Genomic DNA, 23,847 nt, shown 5'->3' with positions numbered 1-23,847 from the left:
ATTCCCCGTCTTTCCCTTACCCCCCTACACCTCGCCACTCGACGTCGCCCTCTATCCGCTGCAACACCAGCACGCCTCAATTTACGCAAATATCAAGATCGATGATCGTTCCACCTCGGCTTTACACTTCGGCGGGACCTTGACTGCCCCAGCCATCGCTCGCTCCCCCTGGAAAATCGGGCCTCATCATTGATTTCGAGATTCTCGATAAATTTCAATATATTGCCACCGCGCATATTAACCCTAAGAGCCCCTACATTATCTCCTTATTAAATGTTAATTTAAAAGTACGTGACTGGATTGCCCATCCGCGCTCCCGTACTCGCACACCTCCGTAGGTAGAATTTATTATATCGATGACTGGGCGGCAATCGAGCTGACTTCTTTTTTATTTGCGCACGTTTTTTATGGACGATTCTAGTGGAACAGTACGCGTATTGTAAATTTTGCTGAACAATGCGAGATCTTAAACTCCAAGTTTATTTTGCGTTTCATTAAAATATGTATACGTATCTCAGTGGATAAGAAGACTTGGAACAAGAATAAATACAAACGAAAGCATGCTCCCACGTCTGTCCACGGGAGGACTCTCTCTCTCTCTCTCTCTCTCTCTCTCTCTCTCTCTCTCTCTCTCGTGTCTGAAAAGCATTTTCCGTTTGTCAACGACTCCTGTCGCAATATTCTTACAGAATAAAAATCTCGGCAAAAATTATCTCCAACCCCAAGCAACATTGTGTATTTACAAAAATATTTATAAAACTATTTTTTAAGGTGGCCTACGCCGCTTTAATTGCAGGATATTTGCTTTGAGTAGAGGCCGTAAGATTTTTTCATCCATACATAAAGCACATCGCTAAGGAAGAATCTTTTTTATTTTATTATTGAAGAAAAATGATTGTTTAAATTTCTCGCCATAATTACCCCCTTTTTAACGTATGAAAGGAACATTACAATTTGTTGAAAAAATCTGTCAATGAGAGTAATTTTGTACGCAGCACTGATCTTATTACTATAATTATGTATTGAATTCGAGGTAGCCTTAAAAATTGGGAATACAAAGGAGCAGGTTAAATAGCAGTCAATTTCTGCCTACGGCTTACACGTTAAAAACTTATGCTTTTTTTCTTTCTTTCTCTCTTTCTTCCCTTTTTTTCGTCTTCTTTTTTTTCTCCCTTTTTTCCTTTTGCTTTTTTTATATATAAGTTTTGACATGCTCAATTCTCTTGTAGTATTTACATGCGAAAAATATAATTTGAAAATTCAAATTGAGTGGGGAGTATCGATAAAAAAAAGGAAAACAATAGAGAAATTGCGCGTTTAAAGTATAAGCATCTTTAGGACGAGCGTAAAGAACCTTCGCGTCGTTATTAATTTATATTTAAATAAATTATTTTTTGTACTCGATGCGCGATCGCTATGTATTTGCATGAAACTTTCAATTTGGCATAATCTGATTAAGTGTACAGCCGATATTTAAATCAAATGCTTTTAAGTAAGAAAGTAAGCGACATGATAATTCTCGAATAATAATAATTCGTTATCCTTATAATTTCCTGTAACGGAAATGCCTTCCAAAATATTATTTCAAATGGCGTTCGATATTATCATTATCATTATCATTATTCTTATTATTATTATTATTATTATTATTATTATTATTATTATTATTATTATTATTATTATTATTATTATTAAACGGTAACAATTATAATCAAGAATTCATCGTTACGAGTGCAATATCCGTGTGAGAATTGAGAATTTTGTTGTCGGGCTGCAGCGTACATTGACAGCGAATGACAATAAAAGAAAGATGAAAGAAAAAAATTAAGAAATGGTAATCTTTTAAGATCGCAATTTAAAACACATAAAGGTTATGACACGTATGCAGGTCTTTCTTGTATGGAAAGCGATAGTTTTTGCAGTAGTCGTTTATCGTCGAGTTTCAATCTCAGAAGCGAGAATCATCGCTCTACTAAGCTTTTATTTATGTTGGTAATATCAGGTGGCGCCTCTTAACGACCAAAATTTACACGCATAGTTGCCAGGCCTAAAATTACCTGCCCCAAGATTCTCCCAATGTGTCAAACAGCTAAGTACATAAAACATGTAAGAAACAAAAAACAAAAACCAAAAAAAAAAATCGTTATCGCTTATGTATTGGATAATAGCTGCTATTTGGAAAAAGAGAGGGAGAGAGAAAAGATTATATAATCGGTATTATCCTTGAATGAAAATCGAACGAGGGCAAGTAATTCTACGTAGCGAACTTTTTTTTTAAACAAACGTATGAATACTAACACGTGCTTTATTATATAACTAATTAAATTAAATTATTGTTCTGCTTTTAGCATAAAAGTTAACTGAAAATCGAGATTCCAGTTGTGATAAGCTCATGCGATTTTATTTCAAGTAGGTAGTAAATTTTCGATTAAATTTCTTGTATCTTTAAGCGTTAGAGGATTTAAAAATTTTATTAGACATGTCTTTTGGTGTGTCAATGTACATTGACTGCTTCCCATCTTCAAAATTAATCTTAATATTCATATTATGGAAATAATATGAAATTTATCTTTAAATAATGTAATATCTTTTGCCAGGAGAAATGCAATTAAAATTCAAGATATTAAGTCTTATTTATATGGGTCTTCCAATAATTAATCACATTTTTAAGAACGTAAAAATAAATCTTTTAAAAGAAATTCGTCTTCGTATATATATTTCACTTCTTTATTGTCCATCAAGTTTATTTTATATTTTTCCTTCCGTACGAATATTTAATGTATAATTTATATGAACATACTCGTGAAAGCATACTAATGCTGCATTAAGAAAAGGTCAATCAACAATATTTTTCTTAATGTGGCATTAAGTTGATTGAACTATAATGTTTTATATAGTAAATTTCATGCTTAACATAAATATACCTTTAATTTGTATTTTATTCAACGCACCTTTTATTAGTTGAGCGGAACTTAGCCTTAATAATATAATTTGCTTATCGTTTTAATTACTCAATTACGGTATTACTATATTAGCGGCGTAATAAAAAATGCATTATAATAAAAATAATAATAAAAATGTATTTCATAAAGAGGCCAAATCGATCGATGGTTTATGTTTATAGATAAAACATTTGCCACTCAAGTGCATTATCAATTAACAAAAAAATTACAAAAAACCGTAGATACTTTATAAAGTTTTGTCGCTATCATTAAAATCATTAAATATGTATATTAGAGAAAGTGAAACGACTAATTCGTTTATTTATCCAGGCTATTACATAATTATATGTAATTGAAGTAATGATGAATAGAATAAAGTTATTATAAAAGTGGTTGGGGTTTGGCTTGTTTTTGTTTTTTTTTTTTATTTACATTATTAAATTTATCATGCTCAATTTAACAATAAAGCTATCAAGATTGCACGTATACTTAGCCATAATCATTTTCATAGTAATAATTTATAATAAAACGTTTATTCGTATGGTGTATGCGAAAATGCCAAATTTTTGACATATTAGTGAGGTTAGTGAATAATTCGTTTAACACGAGTATCGAATGCCATACGATACTAATCCAATTTCTCATTATTAAATTTTCATCGCTAAATAATCTATCGTCAAATTATAATAAATTATTAAAGATAATTTTGACAATATTAAAATGACATTCATTACGTTCAAGACATTGTAAGATGTCGAATAAATATAACGCCCAAAGTAATAAAATATTTGATACTATTAAAGGGAACAATTAATTTTTTTAATCCAATACCGACACAGTAACTACTGTATTCTATTTTAACATTACTCAGAGCAATAAACCAAATTTATAATATAAATGTAATACAATAAAGATGTAATGCACCGTTAAATGTGTTACTTTAATAAACATAGTGGCATATAAAAAATTGCTAAAATTATATTGCTCGCGTACTATAAATATGATTATTATTGTTGTTATTCTTGTTGTTGACATTGCTATTATTATTATTATTATCATCATCATCACTATCATTATTATTAATATTAATAATATTATTGTTTATGAATTATTTTCATAGAAGCAATGATAAAAAAAGAGAAAAAGAGAAAGAAAAAAAAATTCCTGAAAAACGTTACAAAATGCGCAATATGAGATAAGAGATTTTTAGTTTCTTTCCCACAATCGATATCTTATCATATTCTACAAGCCCCGTATGTTCATTTTAAGCTGAAATAGTTGCTTTGAAAATTTGCGAACATCGTTACCTCCATGCTCACGTTGATTACAATGTTAAAATGTCTCGACAATTCAGAAGAAATGATCGACTTATCTTACTCGGCTGGAAATTATGACCCTCCACGGTGTCGAATAGGTGCTAATTCATAAAAGAAACGTCCTACGATTTCTTCATAATTCAATAAATGGTGTGACTTTCAGCAGCCGCGATGGTTAATCTGTGTTGCTTCTCACATCGTCCAAGTTACCTGTTTATGTAATTGGAAACTGAAATAAAAGCATTTATACGCTGATGCTTATCGTAAAACTGGGCTTGAAAAAGATGAAAAAAAAAATAAATATAAAAAAAAATCCTACATCTTAAACAGTGTTCTACACGCAAAATGCTATTTGAGTAGCGAGACTTTAGAGCATCGGTGCAAGCAAATTGAGTTAAGTCAAATTTAATTGGTAGCTTTATCGCGAATCGATCGTCGCAACGGGATAAATGATTAGAGGTACACGTTCTCCATGTCGAATAATCAGCGTCTATTCGTTAAACAACGTTTAATGAATATCCCGAGGAAACGCGTCGTTCCGATCTAAACACTCCTATAACTATCCTTGTTCCAGCTTGTACCAGTGCAATTTGTTGTACTCGGGACAGCCTATTGATTCGCCAGTTGCGGCATTACGGGCGAGAGGAACTTAAGAGCGCGCGAATGATGATGAGGGGCAGTCAGCGGCGAAGGAGCCGACATCACCGAGAGCTAATTTTTAATTTTAATGTCTGGTTAAGGAGCAGTAGCACGCCCGGGCTGGGGCATCGCAACAAATCAGCCGGAGCTCAAAGGCCAAGAGAAACAGGTGGAAGAATAGTAAAGCGCACCCGGAATGCGGGCTTCACTCAATTGGATTAGTCGAGCTCGCGAGTCGCCGAGTAGTCGTTGCGACGAAGCTCGGGACGCCGTTTTGACGCGACCTTGGGGCTCGCGACTATTGGGAGATGTTCGTGGTGGCGCAGAGCTGGGATTTTTCTCGATGCGCCGGGAGAAGAAAAGCCGGCACGATTAATTAGCGGGGAGTCCGTTTACTATCCGTTTCAAAAGAATTCAAACTTGGAGTTGTGAAACGATATGTAACGTCATGCTCAATTGTGCGTTGATCTTAGAAGTGGCGACAGTCTCGTTAATTCGTATTTGCGAATAGAGCAACTGCCGAATGAAAAATATCGCGAATAGAAAATGACGGAAAGTCTCTAGCCTGCCCACCCCCACCGTTTACACATGGCCGCGATCACTACTCAGCCCAGTTCTGCCCCTTCTTTTACGTCTTCTCTTAATTGATGTGACAAAATTATGGCCAATCAAATTTAGTGTGTCCTATCCTATAATTAAGACATCGGTGATATCATAGACGCCATAACGTATTATTGGTGTAAGCATTGGAAGAAATTAATTTAACGGTACTCATGAAGAATATTCAATTAATGTTATGTAAAGTAAAAAATAACATAAAGAGGAAGGACAAAATGAATAATAATATGCTATTATAATATTTATATTTAATGGAAGGGGGAATTGTAAGTAGTCGTGAGTTGATGAACAATAATGAAAACTTATGATGAATTTCATCTCTAGTCGGAGTTACAATTATGGTCATAATTATTAAGGGATATTAAACGGTGCTTATTATCTTATAACGCAAGATATTGTTGGAATAATTTCAATGCTCAATTATTCCAACTCTTTTCCCATTATCCAAATATAATTGACCTTTGTTTTGTTTTTATTGTTTTTTCAGTTTTCCTTCACCCCCCTCCCCCCGCCGTTTTATTTTTTATCTTTGTTTGTTTGTCGTGGTTTTTTGTATCCTTTTTTTTTTTGGAATAATATGCGATAAAATTTGTTCGGAAAAAAATGTGCATTTCCAGCAAATATTTCCTGCGTTTGCTCAACATTTTTTTATCGTGTAAAAAATTTGCTCGAATAACTTGGCCGATTTAAATCGCTTCGAAGCACTTATAATATATGCGTGAACTTAAAGTAAGACCACTATTAAACTGTAAAAGTGCCCGCGCGAAGGGCAAAAATTCCAGCGTTTTTGTAGATGAAGCGAGAGAAAAAAAAGGTAAAAACAAAATAAAAAAAAGAAAAAGAGAAAGAGAAGAAAGGAAAAAAGAAAGCAATGCGGTTTTAAAGTTATTTTATGTGAAGTAAGTTGGGTGAGACGTGTCCGGGTGCAGTAGGATATTTGTTACCAAAGAGCATCGATCAATTTTTAAAGGCGACGGCATGTCTCGAATCGATCTTGTTAAAAAGCCAAAACAAAAACATAAAGAGGAAGAGGAAAATTTGTTAAAATTTTTGTTAGACGGCAAAATAATAATGTCGCTAGGGATGCAAATTTCCCATGGGAATAATCGTTTTGCCAGCGAAATAATTTTGTCGTAAAATCCTGGCTAGTATCGTCATTCTGGAGCGAAGTGGACGTATCGCCGAGCGTAGGTTTATTAGTTTTTCCTCGAGAGCTGCGAAGGACCCCGCATTCACTCCACATAAGTCCCAATATGACGTTATAAAACTTTTTGTCGTTTCATTAGCATATCGCCCACCGCCAGATGCAAAATTTTTAAATAATCGGCTAATGCGTGCACACGCGCGAACACTAGTCCCCTTCCGCGCGATATGTAAAAAGCCCCCGATAAGCGAAATACCGAGATTTTATTACCCGACTAAGATATTTATCTGATGGTCATTCTATTTATTTCGCAGTCGGAGCGTAATTTACAATATTTTATTTTCCGCGTAAGTATCTCACACGTTCTCTTAGGTTTTTAATGCGCTGTAAAATATTTATCCGCCCGCCCGAGGCTGAAGGTCCATTTGCTGTGAGCGCCAATACCAGCCCGTCCCCCGCTCCGCCCCTTTCGACAAACCCCGTTTTATAGATCAATACATTAATAATGAGGAAGGATAAATGGGCAAGAGACGCTCGGCGAAAAGCTGCGCCCGGCCGCGATTATCCGGGGAGGCGCGGGCAGGTCCTCGGTCCGAAAAAAGCGCGAGATGCCGAGGGTAAGGACGTAGCACGGGACCCGTCGCGACCTTTTTCTCGGGGCCCGGCGCAATTATGCTAATTAATGAGCTGTTAGCGGGAGAGAAATAGCGAGCAAGTACGGGAGCCGGCACGGTAAATAAATAATAGGGAATGCGAGGCCCCGTCCTCGGCTTGCCGCCGCCGATGTTATCGGCGAAAGCTCAAGGAGCGGAGGGAGGAAGGAGAAGCGAGAGTCGGGTCCCGACGATCTTCCGTGGCGTTAAGTAATTGGCCAAGAGCGATTACGGCGCATTATATTCACCTCGAGGAGAGGCTCAAGAAGAGTCCAGCGTTCACCCGTGAGATGAAGACATTACCGGGAGAAGGCGCGCGCCACTCGAAAAACAGCGGGTCTGGAAGGAGGGAGGAGAACGAGGGACGATGATGAGGAAATGAGGGTCGATGATGGGGGAACGCGGATCAGTGATGGGTGGACGAGAGAGGGGCAATGGGAGGTTGACGATGACATTCTACGGGGATGACGACTATAATGACGACGACCACGACGAAGACAATGACGACGATGACGATGATGACGATGACGATGACGACAACCACGACAACCACGACGACGACGACGACCACGACGACCTCGACGACTAAGACCACGACGATCAGCCAAAGAAAGATAGTATGGACAGGCTCAACGGGATTTTTACGAGCTGCTCGTAAAGTTAACGAGGAGTGAGCGAGCGTATATGCTCCTGCCGCCGTGCCGGTCCAGCTACATTTTTTCACTGGTTTCTCTAACTATCTCTCTCTCTCTCTCTCTCTCTCTCTCACACACACACACAAACACACACACATGCGCGCACACACACACACACACACACACACACAATCTCTCTCACTATCTTTCTCACTCTCTCACTGTCTCTCTCTCGTTCGCTCGCTCGCTCAATCTTCCTTGTACTCGGAGAAAGAGAAGAGCCCGCGCGGCCAGTAGACGCGTAAGCGAACGGAGGCGCACGAGAAGAGCAAAAGCGCGCAAAAACGCAAGCAAACGCGTTATAAACAAAGAGCGGCGAATGAAAGGGGCGCGGCCATCGGTCCGTGTGATTTATGGAAATACGATCGCTGCCGACTCCTGAAAATCCGCGAGATTTGTTGGGATGGAGAGGAAGGCGTCGCGGACTCGAGCGCAGCCATTAAACAGGACGTTAAATCGTTCTCGACCCGCGAGAAAAGCCCCACGACAAATGCCCCCTCACACCGCGACGTCGGACACCCCAATAATCCTATAGCGCCTCGCCTCGATGCGTCCGCGCACGCGCACACCTCGTAAAACCGTGCAATGCGGAGAAAGTGAGCGAGGACTTTTTAAGGTGCGCATGGGGCCCCGAGACTTCCGGGAACGCGGCGCTAATCGCGGAGCGCTAACGAAGGCCGCGCTCCAAGCTTTATAACGCGTTCCTAAGCCCTATAATTTGGATGCTGCGCAAATTACGTTTAACGCGCGCCGCGGAGTTTTTGCGAGGCCAGCGCCCGCGTAATCGGCCAATAAAGCGAGGATCCCGGGAGCGCACCTGGGAAAACAATCGTCAGCTGTAATGGCGACAGGAGTTCCGATGACTCTCCCGAGGAAGTCTCGCGAACGCCTCGTGACCGTCGTCTGGATGCGCCGCGCCTCATCTCCATATGATGCACGACCCGTTGTTGCCAGTGACGACGTTATTATCCCGGCGGTCTCGATGCAGGCTCCCGGAGCATTGTTCCGACTGCGAAGGGTCCTTCGCGCCATCGACCAGTCGATGATCGAGCGTATTACGAATTTGGCGAGTTATTGGTATTCGGCGAAGGCCGACGCCCGAGCCATCTTTGACAACCCAATCGTGGCCTCGGGATTTTTCTTTCTTTCGTTTGTTTTTTTTTTTGTTTTGTTTTTGATTTTTTTTTTCGCCAAGTAGCGCTTGCGACTCTGCTCTTATCCTGCGCGAGTTTTTGCCCAATCAACTTGAGACTCTTCATCGGGCCACGAAACAAGGACTCACTTTAACGACTAAACAATTTCATCAATTTTATTACGGCAGCAGCGTTTCGGTACATTTTTCCATCCTAATGTCTGCTCTTTGGCTTTCCTCCTTACTTATTTTCACGTGCAATTTCGACATTGTCTTACTTATTACCATTGAGATTTGGGGAGGACCGGCACTCCTATCCATTCGATAATTAAAAAAAATTTGTCGAGTTATTGGCGTTCGACGAAAATTATTAAATCGTTATTGCATTGCCGTTTAAGTCGGACGCTGTGCCGTGATTTCTGAAACCTTGCTTTCGTCCTATTAAGGACATAATGGAAGTTTTCAGGACTTAAAGAGAGTCTCAGAAACGCACTCGTAATATGACGTACATACAAATACAATATGATTTTGCGGATAAAAAGTAGTCGAAACGAGAGTCCGGATTTTATCCCGGAAATTCTTATAATTAATAGTTATTAACGTAATTGTGTGCGTATTACATTTGGCAATTCAAATTATGAGATTTCAATTTAATTATTGAATGTAATCTAAATTTACTGTTTAATTTCCAAATTAATTATTACTATACTTATTAAAAAAAAAAAAAAAAATATGGCTTTTGCAATGTACAGGCGTTCATTAGCTTCTTTAATGTGTTTTTTTTTATACCTAAGAACGGAAGCCATTCATCGTAATTTAGATTTTTATAGACATTGAAGTCGGAAATAAAAACATTGACATTAAAATTCACGTAAATTATAACAGAAATGTGTATATGAAAATTAAAAGCTAAAACAATTTCTTTTTTGTGATTCTTCTTTCCTTTTTTTCTTCTTACCAAGAAAATAAAAATAAAAATGGCAATTTGAAAGATTAAATTTCAAAATCACATACGAATAAAATAAAAAAATTACAAAGCGCAAGCACTTTTCTGTCTGTCTAAAGACACGCATTTTTCCGTAAATTTGAGTGTGATGATTGTAGAAATATTAAAATTCGTAAAATTTAAATTATAAAGAAAATGTCAAGCTCGACGAGAGACAATTACTATTACAAGTAGATTTATTGGCTCCACTGGGTAGTAAGGTGCGCTCAATTCGAACTCGTTCAACATTAATATACATGGTTATTTGTTCGTGCAGTTTTATTAAATTTCGAATTAAGAGGCAACACCTTTATTCAAAAATATTCCTCTTAATGCATAAAGGATCGTTACGCTTCTATAAAATAGTTTCCTGTTAGCGTTTTATGCTTCGGATTACCCGCTTAAACCAAATGGATATTTCTCCGCGAGGATATTATTACTTTAAGGCCTATAAAAGCGTTGACATGTAATAAGTCGTAAATTAAATACTTAAGATTCGGCTTATTTTTACTTTCTTATTTGAAATGAGTTCTATGCTGACTAGGCAAAGAAGTCGCTCTTACTAATGAAATCATTAATAATTGCTCGTTTATCATATCCTTTGATTATTCCCTTCGCCGATGTGGGACGAACGCGACAAACTTACGAGCTTAAATTAGCGCACGAAATAATTTCAGCTCTCGATAACCAAAGATTGCCGAAAGTCCATTAAAACGCGGTCTTGTGCATAAACTCCCAACATTCATCTTATTTAATTTCAGAAATTATTTTATTGAATTTTAAGAGTGTAAGAGACAAGCGATAAAACAAACGCCGACGGCAAACATTGATAAATGTCAATCATAAATCTTGAGGCTACTCTTTCAGAAATGACTTTTTCTTATCGACTAATATACGCTTTAAAATTTTTTCTTGTCCCAATAATTATAAATCCCCCGTCGCTAATCAGATATCGAGTGCCTCACAAAAGAATAATTTATTACACCCGTATTATTATAATAGTCTTTCATAAGTTGTCGGCATTAATATTCATAAGACAAATCGCTGTACTAGCATGGAGTGCTTCACAGGTGCGATTCCTCACTTGCGTTGCAGCTGCTGATTTCCAACTGGCAGTTCAATTACATTATACTCCTATTACACATTCCAGAGTAGATTTGACTTGACACAATCTGTGTACATAAGTCACCCAGCTCTCGAGCATTTAATGAGAAATATTATAATAACGTAGGTGGCGAATAAAGCGCGAATTTCCATATGAATAAACAACGAATGAATAAAGGTAATAAAGAGGTGGTGGTGGTGGTGATGGTAGTGCTGGTAGTGGTGGTGGTGATGGTGGTGTGCGTTGAAGTGTCGGTGGTGGTGGTGGTGGTGATGGTGGTGGTGGTAGTGGTGGTGGTGGTGGTGGTGGTGGTGGTGGTGGTGGTGGTGGTGGTGGTGGTGGTGGTGTTGGTAGTGGTGGTGGTGGTGGTGGCGATGGTGGGAACAGGGGCAGGGGATTATTTGGATATAGGCTGGAATCTTGCAAGTGCGATTTCTCCAAAGCTCGGGCCACGGGCCGAAAGAGCCTCACAAAGAGCGGTGAATACTTTAGCTTACCCAATAGTTTGGTGACGACGGCGCCTTGCTGGTTCAGCGATAGAACGTGATTCGCCAGGTCGTTATAGTGGCGAAGAGCACCGAGGCCGTGCGACAGCTCGAGCATCCGCTGTCGGGACGCGCCGCCGTTATTGTTGCCGGTGAAGAGGTTAGCCCCGCAATTCGGTAGACCGATACCTGCGAACAACGAGCTCACTTAAGTCACGTCGCCTCCCTCATTATCATGCTAAAATATTTTCATGTCCTCGTCGTGGCCCGGGACCCACAGCACCACGCTCGATTCGCCGATTTCAATGCGCAGAGGCATGCCTCGGCGAAGTTGGCGGAGCTTTCAAAAATAACGGCCGACCGACGCTACTCTTACCTTCGCGTCTGATATAAGTTACTTGGCGGCTAATTTAAAAATTATTACCCGCTCTTTCAGGGAACTGACTCGGACGAAATTGCCTGTGAATTTACACAAACGCGCTCCGCTTATTCCGAGCCGCTCGCTACGGATGCCTAGGACTCGCTAAAGACTCCTTTTTGTCCGCGTTCTTACAATTATCTTTAATGGATTTTTGTGTGACCCAAAAGTCGTTTGATAGCCGCTTGATCGAGCCTCCTAATTCTTATTTCCGCTCGAAAAATTCTTGCCTCAATGGCCCCACCGAAATAACTCGCGATCATGATTATCGGACAATCAGCTCCGATATCATTGTCCTCTTAATTTAAGCGGCATTAATCTTCGAAAACAAATTCGCTAACTTTTCGCAAAAACTGTGGGAGAATGCCTTTTCGTCGTTATCGGACACTAGCAAGATAAACGGCAGGATTATAAGGCCATTCGAGAAAATAATACTCTCAATGAATTTAATGCTCATAATCGGTTCATCTAAGCACTCCTCCGCCTGCTTTACACATTTTTATATTTATAACACGCAAAAAAACGAATCTATAAAGGCCAAAGTCGCGTTTACAATAATTCTCTGCATTTATAAAACACAAGTGTTTGTCCTTTAAATCCCATGTAAAATATGAAATATAAAATGTCAAATGCCAAGCACATCTTGGCAGACAGAGAACGCTAAAAGTAACCTGATTTATTCATAAATTTATTATATCGTGAATATTTAATTTATTTAATGAATATTTTATTTTTATCTTTAAATCGAAATGAAGATTAGCCCTCGGACCTATATATCATTGTACTATAAATGTACTGGTTTTGTAGGATACAAATTTATCGTAGATTGATTAATTAAAATTTGCATGGATAAATTACACAGTATTTAGTTCCTCGTTATACTAGAAAAAGAAAAACAAGATGAAGAAAAAGAGAAAAAATCTCTTATCTTAATAAATTTAAAAAATTTCCATTTCTAAATGTAGAGCCGTTTCACTGATACTTAAATAAGTAGATGTGAATGTGTAAGTGTGCATAGCCAAATATGTGTGCACATTCGCCTATAGATCGATTCGCAATAAGTATGTCCTTTTAAAATATCTACACCTTAAACATAATCTTTTATAATGATTATGATAATCCGATATTTACGCGGTGCATTAATGTGTTTTAAAAATCTGTCATCACTGCATAAAATATTAAAATTGTGACTATGATAATATAATTATGCCAAAGACGTATACAATGCATTGTGTCGGGAAACTAAAATACTTTCGATGTTAGACGAAATAGTTTGAAAATAAAGTAAAATATGTATTTCCCTTATTGAAATACTAGAAATATTTAAATTTCACTAACTGACAAATCATTCCTTATTGTAACTGTTCTTTTCAAAATCGAAAGACTCTGAAAATATCGATCAAATTTGATAGAAAATCTCGTACATCAAAGAATTTGATGTAGTATCGTTTAATAGTATTCCATCAGCTCCCTGATGTTGATCAATGCCATCTTCTTCTACATGTAGATTAATATATTCCTGATAGTAAGAGTAGTACGATTGACTTGAATCGACATAATGAATAATAAGTAAGATAAATTATTTTTAGAAAAGTAAAAATATTAAAAGAATGATTTTATAGAGACATATATTGTAGTTGGACAATTTATAAGATTTCTTTCAATGCTGAACGACAGAATTTCAATTTTTACAAATCTTGTAATGCTAAATAAATATACGGTATGCCATAAATAATATATAATTGCACAAAGTCGAGAACGGCTTTCTGAATTGCATTTATTATTCGTATCTTTTGCAAGAATAACGCACAGACTAATGTAACAAGTATTGTTTGAAGCACAATGAATACGGTGATTGCAAGTTTTTTTTTATTTTTATTTGTTGCTATTGTTGCTAGTGTTTTTAATGAGCATGCGATTTAACTTTAGCATTACTTATGTCATTTATTTTTCTTCAGAGTTATGAAATATTATTTTATAAATCCATTATTTGTACAAAGCATGATTTGTGAAGAGTAGCGAGTACATAAATTGATAAGATCATACGTAAAAAGAAAAAAAAGCGTGTTATTTGCTGAGTTGATTCGCAATTATTCGACATTCCGGTTTGCATTTCAGAAGCTAATCTACATTACGCACTCTCCCTTACATCTTTATTTATTTGAACCACAATCTACGTACAAAGAAAATCGCATTACAAACGTCATATTTACCGAATATACTGCAGTATAATCTTGGCTTAAGAAGCATTTCATGTTATCTAGAATTGATTTACGATGGATCGGACAATATTTCGATCAATTACTCCTATATGTACAACACCAATGGCATAGTGGATGTTCGATGCTTGTCTTTATTGATTAGATTCGTCGGTAGTCAGTTGTGAGCGCTGACCTTTCAGTACCACCACGACTAAGCGATAGGCACTTATCTTCAAAATACTACTCTATAGTACAGAAGCCTAGATCGAGAATGAAAACGTATCTTTATGCTGATAGAAATTTCTAGCCATTAAAAGTTGGCCTGACGATTTCCGTAAATAGTTCGTTATTCCCAATTACATTTTGTTTACCATCTAATCTTTAATTTCACGCGTTACGGAGCCGTGCTGTTTTGAATCAAGAAAATATTAAAGAAAAGACGCGGAAAAAATTCAAACTTACTCGTGTTTAAATAGTATCTAAACTATGTAAAGGAGATCCTTAAAAGAGAATTACTTTTACTGCACAACTAGAGCAACAATCAACAATTTCCTTGCCGAATACACAGAGACGCGCGCACGCACGCGCACGCGCACATTATGTTTTCTTCAAAGACTGACAAGCGAACTTCAAACGATGTAACAGTTAAAATCTTTCACCATACGTAGAAAGCAATCACTGAATGATGTAACTGTTCTCGTAAATAACATCACCATTGACTGGATATGTAATTTTGAAGCTGTTGCTTGAAAAATCACCATTCGCTTTTTCTCTTCAGGGAAAAGATAATCAACTATGAAGTCCGAGAGGAGTTTCGATTATTGCATTGCAAACTCATTTTTCTTCATATCGATTAAGAATTAAGTGAGCGTGTGTGAGCGATTGAAATTTTCACCAACAACTCCGATTGACGGAAATTTTCATTCGAAGAACGGTTAACTTAAAAACTGCATTTCTTATTAGTTTGTTTGACTATGATACTACAACATAAGGAGCAATTTTATCCAATAGAGATTATAATATTGAATTCTAACATGATTTTTACGCCGACGTATGACATCTTTCTACATAGATAACTTCAAAGACGTCAATGTCTAGTAATTTGTTAATGTGTAAAAATAAATCCAATGTACATTAAAAATTTTCACGTACTTGTGTTATGTAAATATTATTTTTTACCTACACATTAGACTCTAAATTATAATATGTATTTAAATATTTAAAGCCTGAAAAAACATCATGGATTATATTAAAATTATTATTATTGGAATAAAAAAAAAATAATAAAGAAAATCAATCATTTTGTATCAATATTTTCATTTTAATTAGCTCTTGTAACGTACGTTTAAGTGTAATGTAATATTAAATAACAGAAATTTTAAGGTAATTTTTAATTATTATTTACTTTTCATTATGCTTTGACCTTTTTTTCTCATAATCGTACGTTTGCTCAAGTGCCGCTGATATACGTTCATCATAATCAGTTATGTAGATGAAGATGTTCTTCGATTTTTTAATGAAAAATGATAATATTGACATGTCACTTACATGAAATGGTAATTTTGCATAAGATTTAATAGTCTACTTTCTAAATTAATAAATACTTCAATTTATATAATAGAATGTTACTTGATAAAAAATTATAATCCCCATGATATTGTAAAAATTGTTTGATAGAGAGCTCGTTTTGTGTTCGTAAAAATCTTCTTGGCAAAACAAACGATTAGTTTTGTGAAATTATCGTGAAGCTAAAAAGATGAAAAATCTTCTTGAATATTAGTAAATACTTTTTTATTTTTATTTTGTTTTTTGTTTCTGTTTTCGTTTTTTATTAGAGATATTCTCCGCAAGTTTAAATACATAATTTCGCTTGTATATAAAGAAAAAGTAATTAATTGACTGGACATCAAGTCGTATTAATACTTGCCAGTGCCTTGGATTATACGACAGTCAGTATATTAGACGCTCTTAATCGTATACAGCGCACTCGGATCTTTAATTTCTACTTCCAAAGCCTTTCAAAGGCTCTCGACAAACATAAAATGCTTCTATTAAGGTAGCCCCATTGGTCATAAAAATTAATTATGTGCATTCGTAATTGTTTAAAATGAAACTATCGCTTTTTAATAAAGTTAACTGTTGCGAGCTAAATCCGAATGATCTATAAATATTCCCGTACACTGAGCCGATAAAATATTGCGTTCGGTCACATGTCCTCTCATATTATCTAAATTATATACGTATTTTAACGAAATAATAGGAAAGAACTTTCCAGCAGTAGCAATGTCTTTAATTTTTGAATGTGCTGGATAGCGACCAACAGAATAACACTATTTATCGATGAACATTTATGGCACTCACATGACACAAATTTTTATGCTAACGTCATCGTTCTGTCAAAGCACATTTTTCTAAAATTTTCATTGTCCATTCATTGGGCTAGTTACGAAGAAAGATAGAGATTAGTCCGGGACTGGAGCACTAGATTAAGCATAAAATCGCCGATTTAACGAAACACAGTTTACCTAACAATGTGAGGATGTATAGTTGTGAATTGAAATACGTAGATTGGTGAATAAAAAAAATCGGCAAATAACTAATTAGAGTTACAAAGCGTTTTGTTAAAAATGAATCGGTAACTTTGAATGAAAATGGATGTGCAAACGGTAGTGTGCAAGGATAATGATATTTTTTTAACAATAGACACAGCTCTCATTGTGCCCAAGAGTACATTTGATTTAGTCATAATATTCCGATTAATCCGTTGAGATGAATGAATTGGCAACGAGTCGGATGATCTTGAAGAGCGATTGTGAGATTAATCGGGTACTTTTTAAGTAAAACTTGGTATAATTTATTCGCCCGCATTTGCGTATGGATTAAGCGATTGTACTGTAATTCACCACCAAGTTAATCGAGCAGGCAAAAACTAAAAAAGTCAGACAATCATGTTGATTTAAGGGAAAGTCTTGTCTGTAACGGTCAGAGAATAATCGAATGAAAATGTGGAATGGAAAGAGGCAAGAGACGATAGAATAATGTTAATGGGGCAAATCGAGCATTTATTTTAAACTCGAAATTGTGGATATGACGAGAGTTTGGGTGGGCAACGTTATGAAAGATCGTTAGCGTAATGTATCCGTCTGTCACAGGATAATCATTGATGTAATCATGATGTCGGTCGGGGTCAGTGGATCGATGGATTGGGTATAGGGAGTGGGGGTAGGGACCAATTTGTTTCTTATAAATACCAATATTGCGTATGCGCAAGAATCAATGGGCATGAAAATTGATTGGAAAAATTTTTTTTGTGGTTTTAATAATTTTACCCAGACAATGAAGTTGGTTCAAAAAAGCTGAAAACACGGCTATAATTAAAGATGAGTGTACATAAAATACTTTCTGTTCCCGAATAACAATAAAAGCAACTCGACTAATATTATTAATTTTGATGATTAAAATTAAAATCAATGGGGCAGCTATTCGAGAGTACTTGACTACGCCCGCCAGATAGAAGTCATGAGAAAATTATTGTCCTTGTAAACAATCGTCATTGATATCCAGCCAATGGAAATGCCCCAATTCGAAATACCTTTCGTCGTCAATTTCAAATCCTTCAGCGTAAAGTGAGCCGTATGAGACATAAATATATATATATATATATATATATATATATATATCATGGAGACGAATTATATTTACTGTTACATTTTCAAGGTAGTGTTGAATCGGGGGTCGCAAATTTTGTTAATCATCCAAGCTATTTGCAGATATATCAGAAGTCGCAATCACAATTAGTTACCTTTCAGATAAGCACAACTGAACTGAAACTGAAAACATTTATAAATTATTTAATCGCTGCCACACCCCTCGCTCGGCTCTCCCCCTCTACCCTCCCCTATTCCCCTCCACCGCTCAACTATTCCTCTTTCTCCTCCTCCCCCTTCTCCTCCTCGACCCAACTCTCCCAATCCGGAAACAACGATGAAATAGCAATAAATAGCGACGCGCAAATGTAATATCGAGAGGTAATCCTTTTTGTTTGCTAGGTGCGATTGCTATCCTCTCGCAGCTCACTGATTCGCCGCTCGAACGAACCATAACATTAAAGTCTAAGTAAAGGTGATATCCATATGACGGCCTATTTGTCCTCGTTCGTTCGCTCTTTAATTATTTTGCAGGCGGGAGTCGATCGTGCGGTCGTAAATGAAATGAAAGTTGTCGCCTCGCGCTGTCGTAATAAGCGTCGCGAGCGTCCGTTCCTTACACCGGGACCCCTCCATTAATACCTAATTTAGCGAGATAATAGCGAGAGGCGGTGGCCCAGGCATTATTTGCGCGAATCGTCCGTCACTCGGGGCCCTCCTCCAGTTAAACAGGCTGGCTGAATCCGGTCGACTCGGTAATGAAGGGCATCGATGGCGCGCACGATAATGGCCGCGTATTATGGAAAATTAGCCGTGCCTAGGCAAATTAGCGCGGCGTCGTCGTCCCTGTATTCCGGCCAGTATGGGCCGTACGGCCCATCGAGGTTGAAGCCGTCGGTCGACGTTTGCGCAGAGGTTGTTGCAAGTCAGCAGCTAAATGATTAAAGGAGCGCTGGTCTCGTTGTCTAGAGTACGAGAGCGGCTGGGATAAAAAAAGGTAAACGATTTGGCACGCTCGAACGAAAGTTTAATTTGTCTTGGACACGCTTCTCCGATTATAAATGATTTTCAAGCGGAATTCAGCGGGCTTGTGGAGAGTATGGACCGGAGGCTCGGTCTCGCTCATTGTATATTGGTGCGCGTTATATAGACAATGACGAATACGCAGTCATGATTGCTCGATTAAAGTCCCTTTTTTTCTCCCGCTTCGCTGCTGCTCGCCAGGGCTCCTTTGACTCCTACTGCGTGCTCCTACCGCGGACTCCTACCGCGGGCATCTACTACGGTTAACTACCACGGGCTTACCTACTACGAGCGCCCCTTCGTTAGGTAGGCTCGGGCCCAAGATACAAGACCCGCGAGCGATTTAACGAGAATATCGCGCGCTCTCGTATAATCTCCTACTACGCGGCCGAATTCAATTGGGGGCCTCGCGAGGCCCACCGCGCCCACACTACCGCCAATAGACCGAGTGGGGCCCAAGTGCTGGGGGAGGGGGAGGACGTGAAAGCGGATCGGGGCGGGGGTGATAGCGCGCGCGCGCTCGTGGTTTTCACTGCCCCTGTACCTGAGAGTACGGGGGCGACGGAAGGTGCGAGGGGATGGATGGATAGACGCTGGAGAAAAAGAAGAAGAAGGAGGAGCTGGAGGTGCAGGAGGAGATGGAAGAGGAGGAGGATGGTGGATTTGTTCCGGATGACCGTGGCTACGTAATTGGAAGCCGACTAATTGGGATAGGAGATGGGCTGGCGATCGTCGCCTGCTGGCCGCGGCCACTAATTGAAATGCCTCGCGTGTCGCGCTTGTCCAGGGATTGATTTAATCGCCCGGGCCCAATAAAATACGCTCACGGGCTGCCCGGACCCCGTCGGCCTCGAGGGGCCCGCGCACGCACGCACGCACGCGGCCTTCCTCTTGGACCGCGATTATTCCCACAGCCGTGGAATTCGAGGGGAGACGCGCTATATCTGCACCGGGGATATTAGTCCGGTCGGTCGTTCCGCGGCTTATTCTCTTTTGCGGCCTTCGCACCATCTTCGAGCCGCCCGTTAATTACATCGGCAATCACGACGGCGGGGCGCGAATGATTCCGATGACAAACGCGCTTTGATGGGCTCGATTGCCGCGTCTGTTCACTCCTGTCTCGGTCGATCTACAATCGCTCGTTCATTTTTATCTCGACGGCGCGCTCGCCTAATTAACGCTCGACCGCGCTACATCCTGACAAATTCGAGGTGGCCCATTCTATTATTATTATTATTATCATTATCATTATCACTATTATCATCAATATCATTATTATAGTTATTCGTCTTATTATTATTATTATTATCATTATCATAGTTGTTGTTGTTGTTGTCGTTTTCGTTGTCGTTGTCTTTGTCGTCTTCGTCCTCGTCCTCGTCCTCGACGTTGTCCTCGTCGTCGTTGTGGTTATGATTATTACGAATTATTACGAATTATTAATGCCACGCTGGCGTTGGGATTCCCGGAGAAGCAGTGGCTATCGGTAAGACGCGGTTGCCGGTGCCCGAGGCGCCCCTATCCCCTGGTAAAATCGACATTACTGCGAAATGGCCCGAGATCGTTATCGAGCCAGCCTGTTAAAGCACGTAATTACGCAATTATTATAATCAAAAGTGAGCAAATACGGTGGATCTGATCGGAATGATTTGAGCGGCCAAGTAGTCCGGTTGAAAAATTATAGTTTCCAAGCCATAGGTTGCGCTACGAAAGCGAAATAGGATCATCGAGGATCGAGCCGAGGTGCCTCGGCCCGATCAAGATCAAGCGATGATAATGAAAAATAATCCCGCTGGACTGAAAATCGGTTGCGAGCCCTCGTTCACACCCGCGCGCCTCTTAAACGAAATCTTATATTTCGATTTCAAAAGTTCCGAAGTAGGCCCGATAGGATCTCCGACAGAACCCATTTCACCTGCCCGACGTGACTTGATACGCGCGAGCGCGACCGCCGGTCAAAAGGCAACGAGCGAGCACGGAGTTCGCGAGCCTTCAAAACGCTATCCGTCTATCCAACAAGTGACACTGTGATTCCGATGACGTTCGGAGGGCCGATGATTATGATGAGGATGACGAAGACGACGACGACGACGATGAAGACGACGGTGACGATAATGATAAGTAAGGGGCGCTGCCGATAAGGCTTTTACACGCTTCTCGGCAGATGGGCCTTACTTGGCAGGCGTATCGGTGGGGCTCGGGGGCTCGAGGGCCCGGGGCTCCGGGGCCGTCCCTCGTTACGCGAAATCAGAGCGACGGCTGCGCTTGGCGGTCGCGGCATGCGAGGGGCCCGCCGATCGGCCGATAGCAGCCCCTTGATGGGGCCTCTCGGCACCTTGTTATTTAGATAATCTCGGCCCGGCCCTCTACAAACGGACCCCGAGACCCGAAATCCCGCCCGCGGCGATTCTTATCGTTAATTAATTGCCGGCCGATAGCGGCCCTAGACTGACCGTCGATCAGGCCCGGGTGCAGGTGCTGCTGCTGTTGTTGCTGTTGTTGCTGCTGTTGCTGATGGTGCTGGTGCTGATGCTGATGCTGCTGATGCTGGTGCGGGAGCGCTGGTGGCTGCTGTGGATGGTGAGGCTGCTGCTCCCAGGGCCGGGCGACGCTTGGCTGCTCCCGGGGCCCGGGCTCGGCTTCCTCCGCGCTGCTTCCGCTGCTGCGCCTGTCACCGTTGTCCCTGGGGGGCTCCTCCCGAGCGGCGGCCCCCGGCGCGGGGCTGCTTCCGCCCCCGCTGGCACCACTGCCCGCACTCCCGGTCGCACTGCCACTGACACTCGCGCTGCCGACCCGCTCCTCCAGCAGCGTCGTCGTCCTCGGAGGGCCCTCGTGGGCCGCGGCGCTCCTGGCCTGGGCGGGGGGCGTCGCGACGCCTCCGCCGATCATCATTTACCCGCTGGCCTGGTCAGGGGTACGTCCGAGGCCCGATTTCCGCAGAGGCTCCCATCCCCGATTACAGCCGCTGTTGTCCAATGCCGACGCTGATGCTGCCGATACCGCTGTCTCGCGCTGATATTCCTACTGCTGCTGCTGCTGCTGCTGCTGTTACTCCTGCTGTTGCTGCTACTGGGCCTGTTGTTGCCGCCGCTCCTGCTGGGCTGTTGCTGTTGCTGTTGCTGTAGCTGCCACCGCCGCCGCCACCGCCACCGCAGACACCACCGCTGCAACCCGCCGCCGCCGCCACCGCCGCCGCCGCCGCCGCCGCCGCCGCCGCCACCACCACCACCGCCGTCACCGCTACTGACGCGTCCTCCTGAGGGTCTTGAGAACAGGGCGAGAAGAGCTGCGATGCCGAAGCGTGCGAGCCCGAGACTCCGCGGCTAATCGATGCCAGTCTGGCGCGAGCGGAGCGACGGTGACGGCGGCTGCGGCTGCGGCTGCGGCTGCGGCCACGGCGGCTTCGGGGACGCCTGGAGGGGGCCGCGCGAAAGGGCAGCGGAGGCGCGCCTAGCCACCATTAGGCGAAGGCGCGGGCCAATTGGCCGCCAGGACGCCCACCACCCGATCGACGCCCCCACCCCCGCGGCCCGACTGCGATTGATTGCGCCCGCGGGCCGGCCAAACACGGGGACTCCTGGCGGAAGGGCCTGGAAGCTCGGTTCGACGGGGCCAAGAAACCTCCGTGTAACGAGGACTAAATGCCAGGCGCACGCGCACCCATAGATTCCACTTACGAGACGCCGATTTCTCGCTCGCGATCGCCTTAGCGAGCGCGGCTACCTACCTGGGCGCCTGAGCTACATCAACTCTAACAAATTTCTTACATTTTCTTACGACACCCCAGGCCCTCGAAACTTCAAAGAGAACAGAGACTGAAGAAGACTGCTGACCCGAGGTTTATAACTGATTGTTTACTATACGACCATTTTAATTTAGTAATAGCTACTTCTCAACTGGTTGGATTATTTTTCAACTCAACTCAGGTAGCCCAAGGGTGATTAATGATCGGTAATCCTCTTGATAAGTTAGTCTTAGTTATACTTGTCTTCGATTTACCCAATTCGTTCTAGAGGAGACTAATCGCGCAGCGTCTATTTAACCATTTGTCCCCATTCTCTATAACGATTTGCATCCTGGATAAGAAGTAAAGTAAGATAAAGCTATGAAGTCCCCGCAATTCATAATGCGACATTTTCGCGATTTAGTTCAATAATATGTATTGGTTTCGTATTGGTCATCGAGCTAATTGCCAAACAGTTTTCACACGGGAACGTCAAATTATATTTAAGCTTTAGGAAATTTTGATGCGTAGGTGCTTCTGTACGATTATCACAGCTAAATCACGTATTTAACTCTTTGTACATAACTTAATGAATTTCCTATTTAAATTCATTGACACAGGTGTGAATACGAGATACATTGTATGCACTTGCATATCAATATTCCATATTCTGCTTATTTAGGCGAGCGCGCGCCCTGAATAACAGAAAGGAGTAGAAAGAGGGAGAGAGAGAGAGAGAGAGAGAGAGAGAGAGAGAGAATTCTAACTTACTACTAAATCCTTATCTAACGTTATGACGATCTTAACATAATTTAAAAGAAATTTCTTCGTCGGCGTTATATTCTAAAATTATTCACTCATTTACATATAATAGCACACTTTCATATGCTTTAATTCCTTCATCGTCACCAATTTTCTTGTATTTTTCTTTTTCTCTCTTGTTTTTATCTTCAGAAATCCATGAGGCAGTCAAAGTGGAGTAAAATTACACGGTAAAATCCTTACCATTATAATCTAAGTGCCTCCACATTCGACGTCATTAAACCAATAATTTTATCGTTACATTAATCATGGCAGCTAATCTGGTCGTTTGTTAGGATAACAATTGTTGTCATCGTGC

At 40.6% G+C, this 23,847-nt stretch overlaps 1 protein-coding gene across 1 annotated transcript in view; it reads right to left on the bottom strand.

Moving 5' to 3' along the window:
- Eyg (eyegone) overlaps positions 1–11,898 on the bottom strand; it is a 22,671-nt gene extending 10,773 nt beyond the window's left edge. Inside the window, exon 1 of the mRNA XM_011495920.1 lies at positions 11,727–11,898. Coding sequence (XP_011494222.1) covers positions 11,727–11,832 — 106 coding nt within the window. The 5' untranslated portion in view covers positions 11,833–11,898. The remainder of the gene's footprint in view (positions 1–11,726) is intronic.
- Between the last annotated feature and the right edge of the window lie 11,949 nt (positions 11,899–23,847).

The sequence above is a fragment of the Ceratosolen solmsi genome, unplaced genomic scaffold, assembly GCF_000503995.2.
Source record: "Ceratosolen solmsi marchali unplaced genomic scaffold, CerSol_1.0 scaffold11, whole genome shotgun sequence".
Lineage (NCBI taxonomy): Eukaryota > Metazoa > Arthropoda > Insecta > Hymenoptera > Agaonidae > Ceratosolen > Ceratosolen solmsi.
Note: the sequence above shows the minus strand (reverse complement) of the source record. Positions and strands in the feature narration are given on the sequence as shown.